A 26,433-nucleotide genomic window follows, 5' to 3' on the forward strand; every position below is an offset into this window, starting at 1 on the left:
TGCTGAATTAATTATAAGTACCATTTCCTTTACTGCTGTGGTACGAGTTACCATTGCTTTGTATACCTACAGTTTTCTTTTTCTTTTTTCACAATCATTCTAATAAATTTCACATTTCATCATATTTTGGCTTACCTCTCTTTTTTACATCAATTTTTGCTGAGTGAAATTTATTTTTTCTCAGGATTTCATCATTATTGCACACAAAAACAAAATAACATTTTTTCCCAAAATTTCTACTGACAACTCTTTTGCTTCCATCCTCTTATATGATGCTCCATCTACATCTATACTCTGATAACCACTGTGAGGTGCATGGCAGTGTGTACATCCCACTGACCAGTTATTAATGTTTTTTCCTGTTGCATTCATGTATGGAGTGTGGAAAGAATGATTGCTCAAATGCCTCTGTCCATGCAGAAAATTATTCTAATCTTATCCTCATGATCTCTATATGAGCGATACATAGGGTATAGTAGTATATTCCTAGAGTCATCATTTAAAGCCGATTCTTGAAACTTTTTAATAGATTTTTTTCCGTATAGTTTACATCTGTCTTCAAGATTTGCCAGTTCAGTTTCATCATTATCTCTGTGACACTTTCCAGCATATCAAACAAACCTGTGACCATTAATGCTGCCCCTATCTGTATACGTTCAATATTCTCCATTTGGTACGGGTCCCACGCACTTGAGCAACATTCCAGAACTGACCATGTGAGTGATATGTACGCAATCTCCTTCATAAACTGTTTGCTCTTCCCCAGAATTCTACCAATAAACTGAAGTCTACTATCTGCTTCACTCACAACTGAGCCTATGTGATCATTCCATTTCATAGCCCTGCAGAGCGTTACACCCAGGTATTTTTATGAGTTGTCCAGTTGCAGCAGTGTCTCATTGGTATTGTAGTCATAGGATATTACATTTCTTTTTCTTTTTGTGAAGTGCACAATTTTACATTTCTGAACATTTAAAGCAAGTTGCCAATCTTTGCACCACTTTGAAATGTTACCAAGGTCTGACTGAATATTTGCTCAGCTTCTTTCAGATAGTACATCATTATAGATACCTGCATCATCTGCAAAAATCCTGATGTTACTATTAAATTGTCTGCAAGGTCATTAATATACAAAATGAACAGCAAGGGTCCCACACACTTCCCTGGGGCACAACTGAAGTTATTTCTATATCTGACGATGACTCTCCATCCAAGATAACAGGCTGCATTCTCTGTTCCAGAAAGTCCTCAGTCCAGTCACGAATTTAACTTGATACCCCATATGATCATACTTTTTACAATAAGCATAAAGGAGGTATTGAGTCAAATCCTTTTCGAAAATCAAGAAATACTGCGTCTACCTGATTGCCTTGAACCACAGCTTTCAGTATGTCATGTGAGAAAAGTGCGAGTTGGGTTTCATGTGATTGCTGTATTCAGCATCCATGCTTGTTGGCATTGAGGAGGTCATCCTGTTCAAGCAAGATACCTCATTATGTTTGAGCTCAGAATATGTTCTAAGATTATACAACAAATCCATGTCAGGCATATTGGACTGTAGTTTTGTGGATCACTTCTTCTGCCCTTCTTGCAGACAGGTGTGACTCTGCTTTTCCCCAAGAACTGGACTCAGTTTTATTGAGGGATCTATGATAGACTATAGTTAGAAGAGTGGCTAACTCAGCCACTAATTCAGTATAGAATCTGACAGGCATTCCACTGGGCCCTGGAGCTTTGTTCAGTTTTAATGATTTTAGTTGTTTCTCAACACCACTGATGCTAATACTTATTTCATTTATTTTTTCTGTGGTACAAGGATTAAACTGGGACAACTATCCTGGGTTTTCCATTGTAAAGGAACACTTGAAAATGGAGTTAAGCATTTCAGCTTTTGCTTTGCTGCCTTCAGTTTCAGTTCCTGTCTCATTCACTAAAGACTGGACACTAACTTTGGTGCCACTAACAGCCTTTTCAAAAGACCAGAATTTCTTTGGATTCTGTGAAAGATCATTTGACATTATTCTGCTATGGTAGTCACTGAAGGCATCACACAATGCCCTCTTGACAGTCAAACACGTTTCGTTCAGCATCTTCCTATCTATAGCCCTATGCTTTGTTTTACACCTTTATGCAGTAATCTCTGCTTCCTTAGACATTTCCTTACAGTGATTGTATACCATGGAGGTTCCCTCCCATTATGAACTGTTCTTCTGGACATATATCTATCCAGTGCATGGTCAACTATCCTTTTAAACTTCAGCAATAGTTCCTGTACATGCTCCTGCCCTGTGCTGGAAGTTTGAAGATCCTCATTGAGTTATGACACCACTGATTTTTTTAATCTAGTTTACTGAACATATGTATTTTTCTGCTTGTCTTAGTTGTCATTTGTACTTTGGTAGTCATTGTTGCCACAACCATGTCATGATCACTGATGCCAGTTTCTGCAGTGGACTGACAAGACAGGCAGTCCACAGTGACGGGTAACCGAAAGGCATGCGTTTACACACGCCGGCTGGCGTTAGGTCTGAAACAGGATATGTAATGAATGCTATAAAGAAAAGTACGTAGCTGCTGGAATACTTAACTTTAATCCATCATTTGTATACAGCATTCTGGATGATACAAGTGAGACTCTCTCTAGAAATGGTTAATGGCGCCTTGCTAGGTCGTAGCCATGGACTTAGCTGAAGGCTATTCTAACTATCTCTTGGCTAATGAGAGAAAGGCTTCATCAGTGTAGTCACTAGCAAAGTCGTCGTACAACTGGGACGAGTCCTAGTACGTCTCTCTAGACCTGCTGTGTGGTGGCGCTCGGTCTGCGATCACTGACAGTGGCAACACGCGGGTCCGACATGTACTAATGGACTGCGGCCGATTTAAAGCTACCACCTAGCAAGTGTGGTGTCTGGCGGTGACACCACAGTTTCGATGTGGATACCCTCAAAGAGGTCAGGTCTGCTTGTTGCCCTTGGATCCAATACATTTCTATCATGAGTGGGGTTCCTAACTATCTGTTGTAGTTAGTTTTCAGAGAAGCCATTTAGTAATGTTTCAGAGGATGTCTTATCACGCCCACCTCTAACAAAACTGCAATTTACTGAATTAATCATTGTGCATTACCATACAAAGTTCTAACCTAAAAGCACACAGAAAATTTGATTACTAAAATATTACATGTTAATGTACACTTGCAGATAGTAGAAGTTTTATAATTCTCCTCCTCATACTATGTATACAATAATCAGGGAATGGAGTGATTCCAGAAAGCAAGAATGAAATCATGCAGTTCTGGGATACACTACATGCCAACTGGTGTGCTCAGTAAAGAGTAGTGTACCCCCTCCAAATCTGAGGATTCCCAATGAATCAGATACCTGCTCCACCATCAAGCCTTTGGTAAATGGATGAAATTTCACATGTACCTTTTAAAACATTTGCTATATTGGTGCAAAATACTACTCCTGTACATTCAAGTCTGAGAAAACACAAATTTGCTGACCATCACACCTACATTAGTAACAACTTATTTTGCATTTACATTAAATATTCCTTTTTACAAACTGTTTACTTTATTGTCTATAAAAATTCTTTCTGTCCCCATCACACTACTTACTGCATTGTCTACTTCTAGTAACCTTAGTGTGGCTACTTTTGGCAACTGAATTACAGCATTCTTTGTCACAACAACTTTTGCCTTTTCAGCAAGCACGTTTTTCATTACCACCTTATTTACATTAGCATTAACTTTCTCAACTGTCTCACTTACTAACTGTATGATGTCTGTTTCAACATCGCTTACTAATGGTACACAGTCTGTTCAACATCAGTTACACTATTTTGAATTAATGGCAGATTACCTTCATTACTATTTACAATCAAATTTCCACCTTCATTCACAATCTGGCATTCATTCACAGTGTCACCTATTTTGCCAAAAATGTCATTCATTACTTGAATACTCTGCCTCAGCATCATCAAACACATCAACATTTGTAACAACAACTTTTTGTGTAACAAAACCGCTCATACTAGTATCACGGTTATTCATAGTTTCACCCAAATCCCTACACTGTTAGTCAGTCTCATTTGCTTCCACTTCAATTATTGGTAACTCATTTACATTACTGCTAATTGTCAAAATTCCCTATACCTTTTCCTTACTAAGCTCAGCAGCTTTCCTGGAAATTTCATTCACTATCAGCAAACATGCTGTTTACATTTCATTATCTACCTTAGTCACAACTAACTGCTCCTCATTTACATCACCACTAACCTCCAATGACACACATGCTCCTTTGAAATTACCTTCCTGCTCAATATCATTTATTTTACCAACAGTTTCATTCATTGTCTGCATTGTTCACACCTCATTTACATCATTGATAGTTATTAATGATTCATATTCTTTTTTACCCTGAAATTCATTCACACTATCATCCATTATATTAATATATTCATTCCGAAACCACTAGTGTTCCACATAACACTCCTCCCACACATCATTTGCTTCATCCATGCCATCCTTCTTTCATAACTTCTTAGTCATGTGAAAAGATAAAAGGAATATGTACAGATGAAGAAGAGAAGGAGAAGTGAGTGCAAACTCTGAGTCATGATGTCTGGCAATTGCAGGGAACAATTTGGAATTAACAATGATATAAATCTGCACCATTTGGCTTTTGACCATATTTCTTATTCATGATTTATATTCTAATGTTTAAATAATGACAAATTATAAGAAAAGGGAAAGAAGTTACCCACCTCAGAATCATGTCTAGCTTGTAGAATGACTCATGAATGCATTTAAGCTTGTGGGTGCAGTATGAGTCATTCAGAATCAAGTGTTCTTTTCTGCACAGCCACGGGAAAATAAAAACTATGGAGAAAAATTTAGATTGAGAACAGAATCTTACTGCGTAGTTTGATTAATGTTAAAGTTGTTAACATAATCTTTCTTTGAAACAAAATATATAATTATACTTTTGAATTCATAGAAAGTATCTTCCCATACTCTCTCCCGCTCAATATACTCATATAATGACTTGCAGAACACAATCATAAATATGGATGTAAATTATGCAACTATGGCACTGCATAAAAAATTTTACACAATTGTAATTTCAGGCAATGTTACACATTTGGTGATTAATGCAACAGTACTCAGGTAAAAAGCAACAAGGTTTGCCTATATTCAGTTCTCAGATTGTCAGAAACCAATCTTTTCACTGTTTACTCCAAATTCTTGAATGCTAAGTTTAGATCAAATTTGTGCACTGTAACAACTTCATCAGTTATGTAAATGGTAGTTTTGAAAATAATACTAAGAGTAAAATAATATTAACATTTCTCTTCTAAGACACTGCTTAAAAATTCTTATAACATTAATTTTTGTTATTGCAGGTAACATTCCTGAGAAAGCAATTAAACCAGTTACAGGTAAAATTCAGTTTTTTGTAATATTAGAAAGTGTTCTCACAACAATAAAATGTAAAATACTGTAGTTATAAATTATTTTCAGATTGTGGAGGTACAGTAGAAAACTTTGGTGGAGCTATAACTATGATGAACATGGTAACAAATGGAGTTAAAATGTATGACTGTGTGTGGCTGATAAGACCCCCAAAAAACTATCTACATCTCAAAACGCATCTATATTTGAAAGTAGCAACATTTATGGACATGGGTGAGTGTCTGCGTATTACATCAGTTTTCAGTTTTTAACATTCCTCTTAATTTGTTTTAGATCAAATTATTGACAATTATAAATTTAGAAATTCCATATAGATTTCAAGTGTGTATTGTGTGATTATACTCACTTATTCCATCAAGACCACTAAGAAATTTGTCTTACTGGTAGCTGGAAACACTGAACTTGAAATCCTACGTGGTGTTACATCTGAACAACCAGTGCTAGAAACTCTGCGTCATCCAGTGACACAGTTGCAGCCACCACGCTACAGAGAGCATGTAGTTCCTGTTGATGTTGGTTTTTACGTGTCACTTCGTGGATCATTTGGTCCTACATCTCGTCTTGCTATTGTTTATGCAGCATTCAGTTACATGGGTAAGCTATAAGAAAAAGTCAATTAGTTTCTTTAAAAACATTAGTATTGTTATGTAAGTGCCTTATCCTTTTATCTCTGTCTATATAAATTAAAGTCTCCTGCTATGGTTTCTGTGTGTATGTTTGGGCTTATCTCAGGAACTACTTTTGGAATTTTTGTACAGTTTTCAGTAATAGAGAGAGACGGAATTATGTTTATAATTTCTAAATATTCATGCAAATTGGCTGAACTATGATGAATTAAAGTCCCTTGCCACTGTGGAAATGATGGCATAGCCATCTAATGGTGAATGACGGATCTCATTGGAAACATCAGTACAGTTTATAAATTAAAGTCCACACCGCAATTTCTGTCTGTACATGTGGGCTAATCTCAGGTACTACTGCAGAGATTTCAATACAGCTTTCACTAATAGATAGATTGATTCACTAGGAAGGTTTCTGGGTACATGAAGTAGTTTTAAGGCATCCCGACTGCAACTCCAAGCTGACAAGAGCTGCCACTAGTGGGAAGCTGGTGCATGTTACTGCTGACTTCAACAACAAGCTGCACTGCAGGATATATGAGATGTTAAGCTGATAAGAAAGACTTTTTAGGACAAAGTTAGTGTTTCATGAGTCTGAAGAGAAATCTGAGAAAAGCTCAAACAGAAAATGTAGCTCATCCAGGAAAGCTGCTGGAGTTGGACCACCAGTAAGTCAACGCAGTGGCTCACAGCTCCCATCATTGCTATGAGCTGTCACTCCAAATTTTACTTAACACTTTTTTCTACATGCAATTAATGAAAGGCAACCATTCACAAAGAGCTGACTGATTTGTGGCACATAGAAACATACAACAGAATACAGTATTCACAATTGCTTTCAAGCTCTTCCTCTTGCTACAGATTATTGAGAGCAGTTGCCTGAGTAGATCGAGGTGGGATGGGATAGAGAAGGATGCACAATGCAAGGAAGGGGGATCATGGGATAATGTGAGGCAGGTCTTTCAGTGGATGGCTCAGCAGCTGCACAACAAGACAAAAGGAGTTCATAGGTAGAACATATAATAGATGGAGAGAGGGGGAGAACAAGGTGGAGATGAAGGGGAGGACAGGGAGGGAAAGTGGAAAGGAAGAAGGTTGGGGGTTGGGGTGGGGGGGGGGGGAGGTGAGAGAAAGAGAGGGAGAGAGAGAAAATGCCTGCCTGGGAAGGGGGGGGGGTATTGTTAGGAGATGGCAGCATTACACCATCTAATAGTCAGGAGTGAAGAGAGGAGGGAAAAGGTAAGGTGAGGTGGTGGGAAACAGATTAGTGAAGGTTTAGGCCAGGAGGATTGCCAGAGTACAGGATATGCCATAGAGACAAATCCGATCTGTGTAATGCATAGAAACTTTTGATGAAAGGGAGTATCTGAATGGTTTGTGTAATGAAGCAGCTGTTGAAGCCATTTGTGTTGTGGTGTACAGAATGTTTGGTGTTTCAAGTTTACAATTTGCCAGTTTTTGCAGTGGCCATTTATATGAGTAGACAGTTTGTTACTTATCATCCAACGTAGAATGCTGCACAGTAATATATAATGTGGCTGCTTTCAAGTGTGACCCTGCCTTTTACAGGATAGGAAACACCTGTGACTGGACTGCAGTAGGAGGTGGTGAATTGGTGTATGGGATAGGTCTTGCTCCTGGATCGACCACAAGGCAATGGTCCATGGGGTGCAGAATTGGGAGCAGGATTGGGAGCAGGATTGGAACAGGTATGACAAGGATATTTTGTAGGTTGAATGGATGGTGAAACACTACTTTGGGTGTTGTCAGAGGAAGAGATGGCATGGGAGATCTGTTTATGGATTAGCTGGATGTGGTTCTGTCTGTCAGTAAAGGCCCTGGTAAGGTTATTGGAACATTTTGACAGCTCCTGCTTTCCACTGCAGATACAGCAATTCAGGGTGGGTCCTCAAATTTGGAAAAAAGAAAACTATTCCTGAGAATCTCAGGTGTGAGGGAAAGATGTTGTCAGGAATCACATGATAAATTAATGGTGAGTGGAGAGGGTGGGGATAAGCAGCAGTTTAAACACTGTTTTTAAACACTGATAATTTATATGGAATAATATTCATATAATTAACACAGTTTGAAATTTTAAAAATTATGACTTATAAAACTCAACAAAATTAAATTCCAGTGTTAGGTAAAAAAAGGATTCCCTGAGATGTTATGAAATTCCTGGTTTTTCCAGGTAAAATGTGATTGCCTGATAATTCCAGGTTTTCCAGAAGAATCACTACCTATGGCATCCACAAATGGAGAGGCTGTAAGGATGAGACTTTTTGACATGGAACAATTGACAACTCTCATAGTGGAGGTAATGTTGGGGTTGGCATCAATATGAACAGACATATTTATGAAGCCATGCGAATAGTAGAGATTGACATCTAGGAAGATGGCTTGTTGGGTGGAGAAAGAACAGGTGAAGCAGATTTGGGAGTAGGTTTTGAGGTTATGGAGGAAAGATAGTGTTCCATGACCAGAAGGACATGGGCTTAGAGTATGTTGGTGTATAAGGATGTTAAATGTAAATGTTGTGTGACTGGGGCCTCCCGTTGGGTAGACCGTTTGCCGGGTGCAAGTCTTTTGATTTGACACCACTTTGGCAACTTGCGTGTCAATGGGGATGAAATGATGATGATTAGGGCAACACAACACCCATTCCCTGAGTGGAGAAAATCTCCGATCCAGCTGGGAATCGAACCCGGGCCCTTAGGATTGACATTCTGTCATGCTGACCTCTCAACTACTGGGGGCGAACGTAAGGATGTTGCTTCCACAATTACCTTTCTTCTAACTTCCAACATAGCTCTCTATATAGTACCCACAATTTATTTCCATCATAAAACTTTAAGCATAAAGTTTCACCTTCTTATTTTCAATCCTTTTAACAATTTTTTGCTCATGTTTCCAGTCACTGCTTTTGTCTCCTGACCATCTGAATCTGTGCTCATTCTACATCCACCAATTCAAAAAACTCTGCTTTGGTCTAGCAAAACTTCGATCATACAGTCTCTTTTTGAAATCTTGTCTGGTGCTTGATATCCAACTGAATGGGCTTTCATTAAAATTGGCATCTCAGGCTGTCATCCATCCTACTTCAAGAACCTTCACATTTTCCAATTCCATCAGTCCCTCACCCACACCAGTCTGTTCCTTCATAATCATCCAATCCAAGCTCAAACCATATTAGATAGTTTCTATTTGTTTCACATCTTTCCACTCTGTTACCACAAGTTCCTGAATACTATCACTGCAACAGAAACTCTCCCCATTCACCAGTGGCAACAGCATTCCTGGCACCATTTGAAAAAGCTGTCCCACCTACTCTTGTCCTATGCTCACATGCGGTTACCCAGAGCCAAAAAGAGTCTACCAATCTGATTCAAGCCCTCTCGATCATTACCTCATGGCTCATAATTATGCCTTGCTGCCTTATTCCACCTTCCACATCCCCTCCATGAAATACACTGCCTACTGCCACTTAATATCCATACTGTAACACTGTTGTCAACCTTTCTGGCAAAGCTATGACCCTTACAGGAGCGTCAGTTCTTTCTAAAGCCCTCAGCTTCAGCCCTAAACCTAAATCAAACCATGCTGGACTTGTAGAAGACCTTCTTTCCTTTATTCATTCTCTACAGTGAAAACATATCTTCACCACACCCCCCACTGACAACTGTTGGTGAAAACCACACAGAACCTTGTTTGAAACAGTTCCAATCTCCCTCCAACTTTGATCCTCCTGCCCTTCTGCCCAGTCATCCCCTGGCAGTCTTTCAGAAATTTCTCACTTCTAACCTGGTCTCACTGTCCTTTCCTACATTCCTCCTCAGTGAGTCCAGTGTCACTCCTATGGGACATACAACTATCCATAACATGAAACCCAATCCAGAACTTATCACATTTCCTGCAGTCAAAGACTCCACAACAGTGGCTATGGGTCTTAGTAACTATGCGGCTAAGGGTCTCTTGACAACTTCCTGACACCACTGCATGCAAACCTTACAACCATGATCCCATCTCAGGAGTCCAGCAGGACCTGTAGTAGCTCCTCATGGACTTAAGTCCATCCCAAAACCTGACACCTGAATCCATCTCCTTTCTCACACCAGCTACCCACCTGCGCCACATTCCTTCCTTTTATCTACTTCCCAAACTACACAAAGCCAACTCCACCTTGTCTCCTAATTGGTCATTCCATTGTGGCTGGGTACAATGCTCCCACAGAACAAACCTCTGCTTCTGTTGACCAGCACCTCCTAAATATAATCCAAAACATCCCATCTGACATTCGAGACACTGCTCACATCCTTCACTGCCTTTCCACAGTCCCTGTCCTGTTACCTCCAGACTCCTTGTTGGTCACTGGGGATTCCATATCCTTATGTATGAACATTTCCCATGCCAATGGCCTTGCAGCCATGGAATAGTACCTTATACTATGTCCTTCTGAAACTAAACCCACCACCTCATTCCTAATCCTCCTAGTCAACCACACCTTAGCCCACAATTACACTGTGTCAACTATCTGAACATCAGTCAATCCAGTGATTGATTACCTAAACTGTTACTCTCTTATGAGTGTTGCCCTTCCTGTACCAATGCTGTCCTGCTGAGAATAGTAATCCTTCGTGCTCTATAATGATCACTTATGTCAACTTTGCAACATAAAGTACACTTGCGATATAAAGTGCTTAGATGTCAACATGTGGTCCTTTCTTTGAGAGATAAATGTGACATTAATAAAATGTTACATGAAGGTGAATCTCTGATCAAGTAATCTAATGAGTACAAGCTTGGTAAGTTGCCAATTGTGGATACAAAGAAACAAAAGAAGTATCACAAATTTTTAACCTAAGCTTGATTTTACTGAAGGATCAACAAGTTATAAAACTATGAAGCTTTCCATGAGCATGGATCTAGGTGATGTTATTTACAAGTGGTTTACACAAAAAAGATCCAAAATTGTTAAGGCTTTCGAAGCCACTTGTTGAAAAACTGCCAGTTGGCTTCTATCTTGGGTTCTTCGGCCTACATTCGTCTGATGACTTTTCCGTCATTTGACCAACACAAGTGGCTAGCATTGTCAAAGTTTCATCCTCCATTGCTGATGGTGGACTGGAGCCAAGGTCACTGCCACAGACTATTTGTAACTGGTGCACCAATGTCCTAGGGCTTCTCGCGGTCATTTCCAGTACGGTTCTCAGGCTACCTGCAATGGTCATTCACAACAGTAGAGGAAGCCAGGATCCATTTACCTTGAGGCTTTCTTCTTTCTTGTTGAAGCTTTTCTCATGTTTGTGAATTTCTATAGCTTCTCTGAACAAGCAGGTGTGATAGTTCTTCTCTACAGCCAGAACTTACGTGTTGGCAAATTTCACTACATGGTCGGTCTCATGCAGTGCGCGCTCTGCCACAGCCTATTTCTCCATCTGGCCCAACCTGCAATGTCGCTTATGTTCTGTTATCCTGGTGTTGATTGATTGTCCAGTCATACCAACATAAACCTTCTGACATGTGCATGGTATGCTGTATATTCCCGACATTGCAAGTGGGTCCCTTTTCTCCTTTACCAATCTGAGGCACTCTTTGATCTTACTTGTCAGTTTGTAAATAGTGTTTATGCTGTATTTGTGGATTATACAGCTGTTTCTGTCCATCACTCTGGGAATGTATGGCACAAAGGCCGTACCCGACATTTCTTTTTCTAATTTCTCACTACACAAAGTGTTTAGCTCTGTTATACTTCTAATATGATTTGATTAGTACTGATTGCTCCTCAGAACACTTTATAAGTGTTGTATTTCATGTCTGAAGTGCTGTAACTCACATATTTGTCTTCCTCATGTTATGAGTGTATTAATCATGCCTCCTTTCTGGCTCAGGGGGTGATTTGTTAGTTTGTGCAGGTGTTGGTCCACGAGTGTCGGGTTTTGATGCACGCTGTGTCCTAAGATTTCACCATCCCTTGTGACCAGGATTTGTAGAAATGGTAGTTTTTTGTCCTTTTTCATTTCCATGGTAAATTTTGCGTTGGCATGGAGACTGTTTCCCACTGCCTCATCTTACCTTTTTCCCTTCCCTCTTCTGTTCACAACACCATTCCTTCCCCACATAGATTGTGTAATGCGTTCTCCTACCATTCAACTCCCCCCCCCCCCCCCCAATCCACCCAGATATGCAGGCACATTCTCTCTCTCTCTCTCTCTCTCTCTCTCTCTCTCTCTCTCTCTCTCTCTCTTCCGTCCCTCCTTCCCTCCCCCCCCCACCCCCCTGACACCCTCACACTCTACCCTCTGAACTCCTTTTGTCTTCTTGTGCAGCCACTGAATGATCTGTTGAAATACCTGCCTCACAATACCCTTCTATCCTCTTCTTGCCTCGCACTTTCCTCCGTACCCCTCGTGATCTCCATATACTCCAGGAACTGCTCTCAGTAATCAATAATCAACAGTCATTCTTGTCATGGACTTGGGTGTGTGCATTTTGGTGTCAGTTTGTGTGTGAATGCGTGTACTTTTGCTATAGAAATGGTAAGAGCTTGAAATCTCATACGGATATTGTGTTCTGTTGTGTGTGTCTATGGCCACACATCAGTCAGCTCTAAGTAAGTATTTGGGTTTCCTGTATTGTACCTAGCATTCCATTCAGGAATTCCATTATTATTATTATTTAATATTTTTCTCTAAATTTTAATCATAACTCTATCCAAGGGCTGGTAAACAAGACTACTGCCACACCAGACAAGTAATCTGGCCATAGATATTTATTGCTACCCATGTGATGCTGGGGCAGGTCACTAGTAATAACTAAGGAGGAAATATTAGTATACAGGAGGAGACATCTCCTCTGATGAAGAAAGCAAGTACAAATGTGAAGCTATAATGTTCCAGATTCTTTTGTTTGTCTTTTTACTGCTCATTATTTCTCTGTATGATGAGTGATGGTTTTTTTCTCATACTACTGGTTGCATTCAAACAATGATTTTCCATTAGCACTGTTTAAATAAATTCTAATCTCTGACATCGTCATGAGAGAGTGAAGCACTATATGAAAAGAACAGTTATTACCACAGATACAACAGAAATACATCAGAAATTTAGGTATGATATATTATGACAAAATTGTCATTGAAAGGAGAAAAAGATTCTTCCCATGGAATTACATTCAGTAGATGGGTATATGTAAAGTATCCATTGGACAGTAATCCATGCTACTAGACAGTAAATACACCTTACACCTTTCCCAGGAAATGTGGAGAGACAGAATAAAATGAAACATTTTGTTTTAAATGTTAACTGGAAATCCTAGGAAACACATATGTCCAATATGGAAAATTAAGTTTCTATTCAGCAAAATGAAATGAATTCAGAAATGGAATTTTTAATCAATGAAATGACAGAGCACCAGGTGTGACATCATGCTACAGTGAAATGGATTGAATCAGAGAATTACATGTGGTCACTTAATAAAGCCACAAATATCATAACACTCACAGAATATTTGTGACTTAGTAACAGGAAGAAATGCTGAAAGCGATCATTGATGTACGCTTAGTATACACATCAACAAAAATATCACATCAACTTTTTATTTTGTAATGCATGACACAGAAAACAAAACTGGCAATGGGGTGTTTGTATATATTCATTTGCAATGTGTCTAGATCACCAAATCAAGATAACAAATATTTGTCTAATGACAGAGTTGTCTGTTTCCTACTGTAGGTTTTTCACACCACTCCTCAGCAACATCAATATATCATGAAACGTCCCCTTGCTCAGAACCTGTCGTAGCACGCCATCAATGGAATCATCGAGCTGGCCCTGGTCCAAATTGCCCCCCTCTTCAAAGCTAATTCTGTGTAAGTCACCACAAAATACATGATCATTGTTGACATCCAAAAACTGCTCATTTAAATCAATCCCACACATGTTCAATGGGGTTCATGTCTGAGGATCTAACATTTCACTCCATTCTGGCAACCCTAGCATGCTGAAGGAACATGTTCATGAGACCAGCACAATGATCACACATGTTATCATTCATTAAGATGAAATTATCACAAAAATGTCAGTGATATGGTCCCACTATTCACTGCAGATCTTGTCCCTGTAGTGAACTGCTGTGAGATTGCCCGTAACAACTACAATAGATGTACAGTGGTCCCATGTAATGCACCCGAGAATATCACTTTACCACCATCATGTTGCACATGTGGGACACATTCTGATATTACTAGATTGTCTCCAAACACATTGTCTGTGATCCATGTTTCATCCCTAAACAACACCCAGTACCAATACTGGGGTGCCCACTTTTCATGATTTCTTGCTCATATGTAACAGAGTCCATGGTGTTGTGTTGTATGACTTGGGTGCTCACCATGATCATCAGGAATGGAGATCTCATCATGCAATCATCTCATAACAGTTTTATGTAATACATGACATCCCGTAGCCTCACTGAATGCCAGATTTAATTATGGAGTACCCAGCCCACACTTCCTTAGACTCATAAATCATAGATATCAATCATCCTGTTTACCTGTTGGAGGTCGGAGGCCTGTGTGGTGTAATATCTCAATGTTACCAATCAATTGTAACTGTTTCCATGTATACAATACATCACTCTGACTCTGGCGCACAAGTCAAGCACCTTCCCTAGTAGACAAGGCTTCTGCACATAACATGATGGTGGGCATACTCAATCACTGGTTGCAACTGTCCTTCATGCCATGATGAATGTTCACTCTACCAGTCCACAGACATCTGTGATGCTTCTCTACTTGTGCTTTACTTTCTATTGAAGTGCTGCAGTCCATTTGGGTGTGATGTTCTACCCACACGTAGTGCTCATGGTAACTGTGTGTATGTTTACAAATGATGTCATGGGTGTCCTTCCAATCAGTACAGGAACAGTCACAATAGCAACACACCTACATGATATATCAGGATGTTGAAAAACTTTTGCTGATATGTATCAATATTAATTCATCACATTAGGTAAATGAATTTCTTTAAAACGAGAAGTCCAATTCAACAGTGAGATATCATTGTTATTAACACAGAATTTTAGGAGCAGCCAAATAACCAAATTAAAATAAATTACCTTCTATAGACAGATTCTACTTACCATAAAGAAATGGTTTTGGAAATAAGTTGAGTACCACTGTTGTCAATTATTTGCCCTTCTGAAAACCTATCTGTGTATCATAAAAGAGGTTATTTACTTCAAAATAACTTAATAGCTGATCTTTCATTATGGATTCCATCAGCTTAACTAGCATTGCTGTTATACTGTAGATATGAGCATTTAGCTTGACAATTCATGAGAATTACTTTTGTGGTAAATTGGTACTGTGCATGCTATTTTCAGGAAGTTTATAAATTCTCCAGCTTGGAAGCATTTACTTATTACTACTGTCAGTGGTTCAGCAACCTCAGTTTCATGTATTACAGTTTTTGACGTCAAACAGGACGTGCCATAAGTATCAGGGCTTCCTGAGTGTTTGTAGGTTTTCACTATTTTTCTTTGGTCTTTTGGATACACTCTTTCACATACACTCTCTTCCACATTATCATGCTGCATTTATTTCCAAATTTCACAGCAAGGAGGCAGCTAGGGGATGCTTCTAACATCTGTCCTATATCACATATCACATTTATGTGACTTGCCCTATTCTGTGATTATAAATGAGGAAATAGGAACAGTATAAATAGATGTGAGTACTATTCCATCAGAATCCGATGATTTATCCTAGGAGGGATACTGTCTCACCAGTAATGAAGATTAATTCTGAAGTAAAAGATCAACAATAAAGACTTTTTTCAACATATGTTTCCATTTAACAACATCTTATATTTTTGTGAAGTAGGTGTGGCAGCACAAAAGACTAATCTAAAAAATACACAGTCTATCCTACAGGAAAGGTGATTGATTTTATATTCACATAGCTACTATTGCCAACTGTGAACAGACACATGAATTAACTAGCATGGTATTTCGACTACCTTCCATTTTATATTTAGCACCACAGGCTGCTCATAATAACTGAAACTTTAAAAAAACAGTATGTTTTGAACTTCAGTCATGAAAGGAGCAATGTACAAAAATCAAGTTTTGTTTTAAATTGGGTAAAACTGCCACAAGCACTTTTGAAATTATACACACTGATTTTTTAAAGTGGTAGGCAAGGTTTTGTGACTGGAGAGAAATCTTTGAAGATAGTCCACATGTAGGAGCCTTGGTAATAGTTTGAGCCAAAGGAAATGTTCAAAAAGTGGCAGAAATTCTTTGAAACAATCATTGTGCATCTAACAGGTTACTTGAGCTGGTCACGGGAAATCCTAAAACAACTTTGCATTGCATTCTAACAAAACATTTGGGCAAAGAGAAGACCTGTTGTCCCTCTGTGCCCCATTCACTCTCTGAGGATCCTATGAAACATGGCATTTTCAATAAGAGTGACTTACAAAGTGCCAAAATTTGGAAAGGAAACATCCAGAATCTTTGAGACTACAAAAAGTGTGCATGTGGAAAAGCTGTGCCTAGACACCGCTCACTATTTACTTTGATTAAAAAAGAATTATCCATAATAAATTTGTTCCAGAAGGTCAAATTGGAGCTGTACATTACTACTGGAGTGTTTTAAATCGTTTATGGGTGAGGATTGTTTAGTTTTATCTGAATACCAGAATCAAACAACAAGGTGTTTGTTGCACAACACACCAGTGCACAAAAACAAGATCGTAGATGATTTCTTGGTTCAAAAATGTACCACAATACTTGAAAACCCTCTTAATTTGCTTCTGTGCAGCTTCTGCTTATTCTGAAAACTGCTGTGGAAGTAAAGCATTTTGACACAATTTCTGATATCTGGAAGGCTAAGACCGTGGCACAAAGTATCAGAACTGTTTCCAACAATTTTTCTAATGCTTCCAGTTGTGTATTAACTAACAGGGAGCCTATTTTGAACACAAAGTCATATGTAAACTAAAAATTAAAAAATCTTGTATTTTATTTCAAAGCAGTCACTTGTCCTCCAGGATGGACTATGTATTTAGAATATATAGCAAATTTTAAATTACAGTGATTCAAACAATATGTGTTGTAGTGTGATTCACAAATGATGGTGGTTCATGCAGGTCAAGGCATAGATGGGCATTGCATTGTTGCTGGATCAAAGCGACTGTTGCAGAACACATATATTCGTGCTTTATGCTTGCAGAATAAAAAATCACTAAATAAATCACTACAGTCAAGTTTAATGCTCACATTGGCTTTGAGAGAAAGTGTGGCTTAGGTGTGCAAACAAGCCAAGTGGATTGTCATGGTTAATTTAAGGGGTGGCTAGACACCCTTTCTGTTACTACCTCATACCCTTGGGACAGAATATGTGTACCCCAAACATTTGCATGTAGCGTTACCCATTAGAAAGTATGGGAACATTTTCTAAATGTTTGCAAATCATGTAAATGAGGTGGGACTTTGGTACCAGCCCAATATTCATCTAGTCAGCTATGGGAAACCACTTACAAACACAAGCCCTCATCGCTAATCTGCTCTGCAGATTCGATCCCAGGCTGGTGCATCTGCTTGAATCCTGGAAGTGACATACTAACACATGTGGCGATCGAGGCAGATATTTTGCCAATGCATTCTGCTTAAAAATATCAGTAAAAAGACTTTCACCTGCCTAAATGAAAATTAGCCGCCTTTATTTACTATAAAGATGTTACACTATGGCTTAGTTTCAGTTATAAATTACAAAAGTATATTTGAGTGTAATAATTTTTTTACTGCTCAGATTGTTTCAGTGGTTCTGATACACTTTGTCAGAATCACCGGTGTATACCTTCACAGTTATACTGTGATGGTTTTGACCACTGTGGTGACAACAGTGATGAACCTGCAACCTGCTATCAAGGTATTTAAGTAATGCTTGCAAATATAATACGCTTCATTTGTTTTCATAATTTTTAAAACTGAATTTCTCATTGTTAAACTTTCCAGATTGGAAGACAGAACCTCATCAGGATCGTCATTGGTATTCTCATACACCAAATTATTACTTTCCAAAAATTGAACGGTATCCTGACTTAAAAACAGCTACTCTTGTGTTTGTTGTCAGTAGTCTTGGTGAGTTTCTTTCAGTTTACTGTTTAGTCATACTCTCATTTCTCTATTAACTGAATAATAACTAAATTTCTCTTAAATAAATATCTTCAAATGTTATTGTAATTCTATCTTTATTTGTACAAATTTTCTGCCACAATATCAAAAAATTATGTACATTATCTTCTTGGTGGTTTGTGGATGTGACATATAGTCAATATGAATCGCTTGTCAATCACTGGGAGAGTAAAGGACAGGCATGGCATCTTGGGAGCACAAAATGGCTCTCCTTCTGCTACCACCCCACACACACACTCCCTCCTTCCCATTTTTCCATTCATGTGTTGTGACTGGTTGTTGTGGACTGAACAGCTGTTTCCATTGTTATTACTATTATTATTATTATTATTATTATTATTATTATTATTATTTTAGCATTGTTATGCTGTGCTCTGCTATGGAATTTGACTGAACTTATTTCCCTGAAATACTTGTTTTCTTCTCTTCCCAAAATTTCTTCAGCTTCTCACTGTAGTTTTTTTTATGTTCTTCTGTCCATGTTTTCTTAGATTTAACACTTAATTTAGCTTTAAACTTGTGCTTATCAGGTAAAGTTATGCACCTCTGCCCTGCAGAATTTTGTTTGTAATGCTTATTTCCTGAAGATCGGTTTCAGTTTCAAGTATCCAATTGTTTTTAACTTTAACCTGCCCCCTCAGTGAGAGTATCCTTTTGGTCAGTCTATTATTATTCATTCTGAAAATGTGGTCATAAAATTTCAGTATTCTTTTCCTGAGAATTTCCAAGATTTTTTCAAAATTATGATATAACTTCTGTCTCTTCCAGATTTGCTCAACACAACCAGATTAAAAATTTTCCTTAGTATGTTGCTTTCTTCTTTTCCCAAATCTTCTAGTTAATGATTACAGTCTGTGATGCATATAATGCTCCAGGTTTGACTATTTTTATGTATTGTTTTAATTTTGCATTATGAGATATTGATTTTTTATTGTACAAGGGGCTTTCAGTAAGTAATGCAGCACTTTTTTTTCTCGACCAGTTTCAGTTGAAAAAATATGGAATTTGTTATGGGGCACCATGGAATATTCCAGCATAAGTTCCTATAGTTTCATGAATTTCCGATATGTGGCAGCACTGTATGTAGCCTTCAAAAATAGTATCTGTAACAGAAGTGCATTCCAAGTGAAGGAGCTGTCATTGAGTTTCTTGTGGTGGAAAACAGAGCATCACAGATATTCATAAGCACTTGCAGAATGTCTACAGAGACCTATCAGTGAACAAATGCATGGTGAGTCATTGGACGAGGCCTCTGTCATCATTTCGTCATGTAAACCTCTTCCTCATTCATCCTGCAGCAAGGATCTCTCACCTTCTGCACTCTGCACATGCCGGAAGCAGTACATGGATGATGGGGAGATTATTGATGCAGCAAGAAACTGGATCTAACATTGACCAGTAGAGTGATACCATGTGGGCATACAAACTCTCCCAGTAAGGTAGCATAAGGCCATTGCACTGAATGGATATTACATTTAAAAATATGGTTTTGTAGCCAATAGTGTGGGGAATAATATGTTGTATTGGAATCCTGAATAAAATGAACCTGCTTTCAGAAAAAGCTGTTACACTCCTTACTGAATGCCCTTTATGTCTGTTGATAATCCTATAAGCTCTTTGTGATTTAATGATTCTGCCTTTGTTTGCTTGATACTTGAGATATTTTGCCAGCAGCAGCAGTGGCAGAACAACTGAGGCAAAACTTGGAGAATATTCTGCGTAAATTTCCTGGTCAGATTATAATTTTAGGTGGAGATTTTAAATTACCAGACTGGGAGACTCAAATGATTAGGACATTATAGTTAGAGACAGAGATTCATGTGAAATTGTTCTTAGTGCTTTATTCAAAAATTACCTTGAGCACTTAATCAGAGAACCAACCTATGAAGACCTGCTGATGATAAACAGATCCTAAATTTTTTACTTAGTTAGCACAGAGCAGGGAATCAGTGATCATAAGGCCATTATCACATCACTGAATATGACTGTAAATAGGAATACAAAGGAAGGCAGGAAAATCCTTCTGCTTAGCAGGAGAGATAAGAAACAAATTTCAGATTACCTGAGTAGTCAGTATGAAAATTTCATCTCCAGCACTAATGATGTTGAGTATCAATAGACAAAGTTCAAGAGCAGTGTACAATATGCTTCATACAGGTATGTGCCAAGCAAAGTTCTGAGGGATGGAAAAGGCTTGACATGGTTCAATAGACTTGTTAGAAAACTGCTACAAAAGCAGAGAGTGCTTCACTGCTAATTTATACATAGCCAAAGCCTTTCAGGCAAACAAAAATTAAACAAAGCCAAAATTAGCATAAAGAGAGCCATGTGTGAAGCGATCAACAAATTTGAAAGTAAAATTTTGTCTACTGACTTGTCCGAAAATCCTAAGAAGTTCTGGTCTCTTGTTAAACCAGTAAACTGATTGAATCCCTCACCACAATACTAAATGTCTTTTCCCAAAGCTGTTTCACAGAGGAAGATCACACTATAGTGTCTCTTTCAAATCCTTGTATGAATGGCAAAGTGGCTGACATCAAAATAAGTGACCATCGGACAGAAAAGCAACTGAAATTTTTCAACAAAGGGAAGGCCACTGGACATGACATGATCCCAATACACTTGCACATAGTGTATGCAAAAGAAATTTCCCATGTTCTAACATCAGTGTACTTGTAGGGCTTTGGAGGAGAGAAGTGTTCCTGATGATATGACAAAAAGGACAGGTCATTCCCATTTTCAAGAAGTGTCATTGAATAGATGTACAAAACTATAGACCTATACCTGTGACATCAGTCAGGTGTAGAATTTGGAACAGGTATTATGCTCACATTTCTGGAGGCCAAAAATCTCCTCTGCAGGAACCAACATTGATTCTGAAAACAACAATTGTGTGAAAACCAGCTCGCTCTGTTCACCCATGGGACCCAGGAAGCAGTAAATACAGGCACCCAGGCAGATGCTGTGTTTCTTGACCTCCGGAAGGCATTCAATACAGTTCCACACTGCTTGGTAAAGAACAGAATACAAGTGTATGGAAAATCAGATCAATTGTGCGATTGGATTGAAGAGTTTCTTGCAAACAGAACACAATATGCCATTCTGAATCAAAGAATACAAAGAAGTCTTCAGATGTAATAGTAACGTCAGGCATGCCCCAGCAGAGAGTTATAGAACCATTACTTTTCACAATACATATAAATGACCTAGTAGATATTGTTGGAAGTTCCATGAGGCTTTTTGTGGATGATGCTGTTGATACAGAGAAGCACTAGAAAATTGAAGCAAAATGCGGAAAGACCTGCAGAGGATCAAAAATAAATTTAATATATTTTAAAACACTGTCAGAAAGACATTTCATTATATGATTACACAATTGCAGAAGTCATTGAAAACAATTACTTACTTAAAATATTTATGAGTAAGCATATAGGTCAATTTGAAGTGGAATGACTACAAAAAAATAATTGCAAGAAAGGCAGATGGTAGACTGAGATTCACTGAAAGAGTCCTTAGGAAATGTAGTCTCTATCAACAAAAGAAGTAGCTTATGAAACATTCATTTGATCAATAACTGAATACTGCTTGTCTGTATGTGATCATTACCAGATAGAACTAATAAGAGGAAATGGAGAAGATCCAAAGATGAGCAGCATGTTTGGTTACATATTCATTTAGTAAGCATAAAAGCATCAGAGAGATGATCATCCAAGTCCAGTGGCAGACACTGCAGGAGAGGCATTCTGAATCATGTTGTTGTTTATTGTTAATGTTCTGAGAGAATACTTTCCTAGAAGATCAACAAATATATTGCTTCCTCCTACATATATTTCTCAAAAAGACCATAAAGATAGGATGGATAGTTTTTATGAGGCACTCAGTGTTGTAGTTGTTAGAGTAAAGGACAAGGACAGTGTTCTGCTCATGGGTGATTTTAACGGCAGGATTGGAAATTGAACAGAAGGGTATGAAAAGGTTATGGGTAAATTTGGAGAGGATATGGAGGCCAACAGGAACGGGAAACAACTCTTGGATTTCTGTGCCAGTATGGGCTTAGTAATCACAAACTCCTTTTTTAAACATAAGAACATTCACTGGTATACTTGGGAAGGCAGGGGAACCAGATCTGTCATTGACTATATAATAAAAGATCAGGATTTCAGGAAGGCTGTGAGGGACACACGTTTATTCAGGGGATTCTTTGATGACACTGATCATTATGTAATCTGTGGTGAAATTGGGATTGTGAGACCGAAAGTGCAGGAGGTCAGGTCCATATGTAGGAGGATAAGAGTGGAGAAACTTCAGGATAAGGAAATCAGGCACAAGTACATAACAGCGATCTCAGAAAGGTACCAGTTAGTTGAATGTAGTCAATTACAGTCATTGGAAAAGGAATGGACAAGGTACAGGGACACAGTACTAGAAGTGGCTAAAGAATGTCTTGGAACAGTAGTGTGTAAAAGTAGGATGAAGCAAACAGCTTGGTGGAATGACACAGTCAAGGCAGCCTGTAAAAGGAAAAAGAAGGCGTATCAAAAATGGCTACATACTAGAACTCAGGTAGACAGAGAAAGTTACGTTGAAGAAAGAAACAAAGGCAAACAGATAATTGCAGCATCCAAGAAGAAATCTTGGGAAGACTTTGGAAACAGGTTGGAGACTATGGGTCAAGCTGCTGGAAAACCATTCTGGAGTGTAATTAGCAGTCTTCGAAAGGGAGGTAAGAAGGAAATGACAAGTATTTTGGACAGGTCAGGAAGACTGCTGGTGAATCCTGTGGATGCCTTGGGTAGATGGAGGGAATATTTTGAAGAGTTGCTCAATGTAGGTGAAAATGCGATCAGTACTGTTTCAGATTTCGAGGTAGAATGGGATAGGAATGATGATGGAAATAGGATCACATTTGAGGAAGTGGAGAAAATGGCCAATAGATTGCAGCGCAATAAGGCAGCTGGGGTGGATGAAATTAAGTCGGAACTCATCACATACAGTGGAATGTCAGGTCTCAAATGGCTACACAAGATAATTGAAATGGCCTGGGAGTCGGGACAGGTTCCATCAGACTGGACAAAAGCAGTAATCACACCAGTCTTTAAACATGGAAACAGAAAAGATTGTAACAACTACAGAGGTATCTCTTTAATCAGCGTTGTGGGTAAAATCTTCTCAGGTATTGTTGAAAGGAAAGTGCGAGTATTAGTTGAAGACCAATTGGAAGAAAATCAGTGTGGGTTTAGGCCTCTTAGAGGTTGTCAGGACCAGATCTTTAGCTTACAGCAAATAATGGAGAAGTGTTATGAGCGGAACAGGGAATTGTATCTATGCTTTATAGATCTAGAAAAGGCATATGACCGGGTTCCTAGAAGGAAGTTATTGTCTGTTCTACGAGATTATGGAATAGGAGGCAAACTTTTGCAAGCAATTAAAGGTCTTTACATGGATAGTCAGGCAGCAGTTAGAGTTGATGGTAAATTGAGTTCATGGTTCATAGTAGTTTCAGGGGTAAGACAAGGCTGCAACCTGTCTCCACTGTTGTTCCTATTATTTATGGATCATATGTTGAAAACAATAGACTGGCTGGGTGAGATTAAGATATGTGAACACAAAATAAGCAGTCTTGCATACGCGGATGACTTAGTTGTGATGGCAGATTCGATTGAAAGTTTGCAAAGTAATATTTCAGAGCTAGATCAGAAATGTAAGGACTATGGTATGAAGATTAGCATCTCCAAAACGAAAGTAATGTCAGTGGGAAAGAAATATAAACGGATTGAGTGCCAAATAGGAGGAACAAAGTTAGAACAGGTGGACGATTTCAAGTACTTAGGATGCATATTCTCACAGGATGGCAACATAGTGAAAGAACTGGAAGCAAGGTGTAGCAAAGCTAATGCAGTGAGCACGCAGCTACGATCTACTCTCTTTTGCAAGACGGAAGTCAGTACCAAGACTAAGTTATCTGTGCACCGTTCAATCTTTCGACCAACTCTGTTGTATGGGAGCGAAAGCTGGGTGGATTCAGGTTACCTTATCAACAAGGTTGAGGTTACGGATATGAAAGTAGCTAGGATGATTGCAGGTACTAGTAGATGGGAACAATAGCAGGAGGGTGTCCACAATGAGGAAATCAAAGAAAAACTGGGAATGAACTTTATAGATGTAGCAGTCAGGGTGAACAGGCTTAGATGGTGGGGTCATGTTACAAGCATGGGAGAAGCAAGGTTACCCAAGAGACTCATGGGTTCAGCAGTAGAGGGTAGGAGGAGTTGGGGCAGACCAAGGAGAAGGTACCTGGATTCGGTTAAGAATGATTTTGAAGTAACAGGTTTAACATCAGAAGAGGCACCAATGTTAGCACTGAATAGGGGATCATGGAGGAATTTTATAAGGGGGGCTATGCTCCAGACTGAACGCTGAGAGGCATAATCAGCCTTAAATGATGATGATGATGATGATGACCATAAAGATAAAATTAGAGAGATCTGAGTCCAGTCAGAGCCTTACCATAAACATTCTTCTCTCAAACTGTTTATGACTGGAATAGGAAGGGAGAAATGTCAGTGGTACATAAAGTACCCTCTGCCACACACCACAAGGTGGCTTGCAGATTATTGATGTAGATGTAGAAACTGTGTAAACATGGGTTGTCCATATATTGTTTTTGTTTTTTTTTCGTAAGAAGTTTTCAGTCCACTTTTAGCTGCTATTTCATGGAGGTTTGCAATGCATTTTATGGCTTCTTCTCCATTGTTTGAAAAGACTGCTGTGTCAGCTGCTTAAGCCAAACATCATAAGTGAATTTTAGTTTCACTTAGTAAAATGTCATGTGACTAGGGTCTCCCGTTGGGTAGGCTGTTTGCCGGGTGCAAGTCTTTCGATTTAACACCACTTTGGCGACTTGCGCATCGATGGGAATGAAATGATGATGATTAGGACAACACAACACCCAGTCCCTGAGTGGAGAAAATCTATTCAGGTTTCCTTGTTTTCTATTCACTTTAAACTCTTCCGTTGTATAAAACAGTTTAATCTATCTGTTGAATCATATGCCTAATTTGAAGTCTACAAAGCTGATCAACATTCATTTGCCCTTACAAATTTGTAAGACAGTCACAAGACTTAGAATTTATTCCATACAGGATCTATCTTTTCTAAAACCCTGCTTGATATTCACCAATTAAATGGTCATTTAAGCTTCAAGTTTCTTAAGTACGATTTTTTAAATAATGAAATCCCTCTGTATTTATTTATATCTGCTGTTTTGTTTAATGGGTGGATAATGGCACACTGCCATTCTTTAGGGATGGTTTCCTCCAGCCAAATATCTATGAGAACCTTGTGAATTTTCTGTGTAAGGCTTTTACTATGTATTTTCCACATTTCCGGTACTATCCCATCTTCCACTGGAGTTTTATTGATTATAAGTTCATATATTTTGTTGTCAACTTCTTTTAAGGGGTTCTGATTCTGTGTTCGGTTTAGATTTCTCAAATGTGAACTTGACATGAGAATTCATGATTTAAAAGATATTTAACACACACAGTATTGGGGAGAAGGGGGGTGGGGTGGGGTGGAGACTTTGTGGTCACCATTTGGAAATATTGTAATCTAATTGGTTATTTCATATTTTAAAATTTTGAAAAACAAGTATTTGTTGTTTTAAATGACTTCTTTTACCAAATTCCATAAGTGTTTGAAATTTTTCAGTTAAACATAACCCAAAAATTTAAGTCTCAGTAGTAAATGTCACTTTCTCCAATGAATGTCATATTCAATAGTTTCAGTCTCAGGACCTTACCTATACATCAGGTTCTCTTTATGTTCTTTGTTATTGCTGTGAGTATGCTAAAAGATATTTTCAGGCTATGGACCCTATTTACACATCAGTATCTCTTTTAGAAAATATAGTTTTAATATAAGTCAACAACAACTAACAATTTTTTTTTTTTATCGTGGGCATAAAGTACAGCACCTCCCCCCCCCCCCCCCCCCCCCAACCTGTTTTGGTCATGCACATGTTGGAAAATGCATTGTTATCATTATGGTTAAAGTAGTTTGCGATGAGTTTACAACTATCTTAATTTCCAGAGTCCCACATGGTCATCAACAAACAGGGACTGAGTTGACATTGCTTCTCTA

At 38.5% G+C, this 26,433-nt stretch overlaps 1 protein-coding gene across 6 annotated transcripts in view; it reads left to right on the forward strand.

Moving 5' to 3' along the window:
* The window catches only part of LOC126089542 (uncharacterized), a 117,586-nt gene that overhangs the window by 57,406 nt on the left and 33,747 nt on the right, over nt 1-26,433 (forward strand). For all 6 annotated transcript variants that reach the window (XM_049906921.1, XM_049906922.1, XM_049906918.1 and 3 more), the window contains exons 6-10: nt 5,404-5,439; nt 5,522-5,686; nt 5,861-6,067; nt 17,906-18,025; nt 18,112-18,237. In XM_049906921.1, the coding sequence (XP_049762878.1) occupies nt 5,404-5,439; nt 5,522-5,686; nt 5,861-6,067; nt 17,906-18,025; nt 18,112-18,237 (654 nt within the window). The remainder of the gene's footprint in view (nt 1-5,403; nt 5,440-5,521; nt 5,687-5,860; nt 6,068-17,905; nt 18,026-18,111; nt 18,238-26,433) is intronic.

The sequence above is a fragment of the Schistocerca cancellata genome, chromosome 1 (assembly GCF_023864275.1).
Source record: "Schistocerca cancellata isolate TAMUIC-IGC-003103 chromosome 1, iqSchCanc2.1, whole genome shotgun sequence".
Lineage (NCBI taxonomy): Eukaryota > Metazoa > Arthropoda > Insecta > Orthoptera > Acrididae > Schistocerca > Schistocerca cancellata.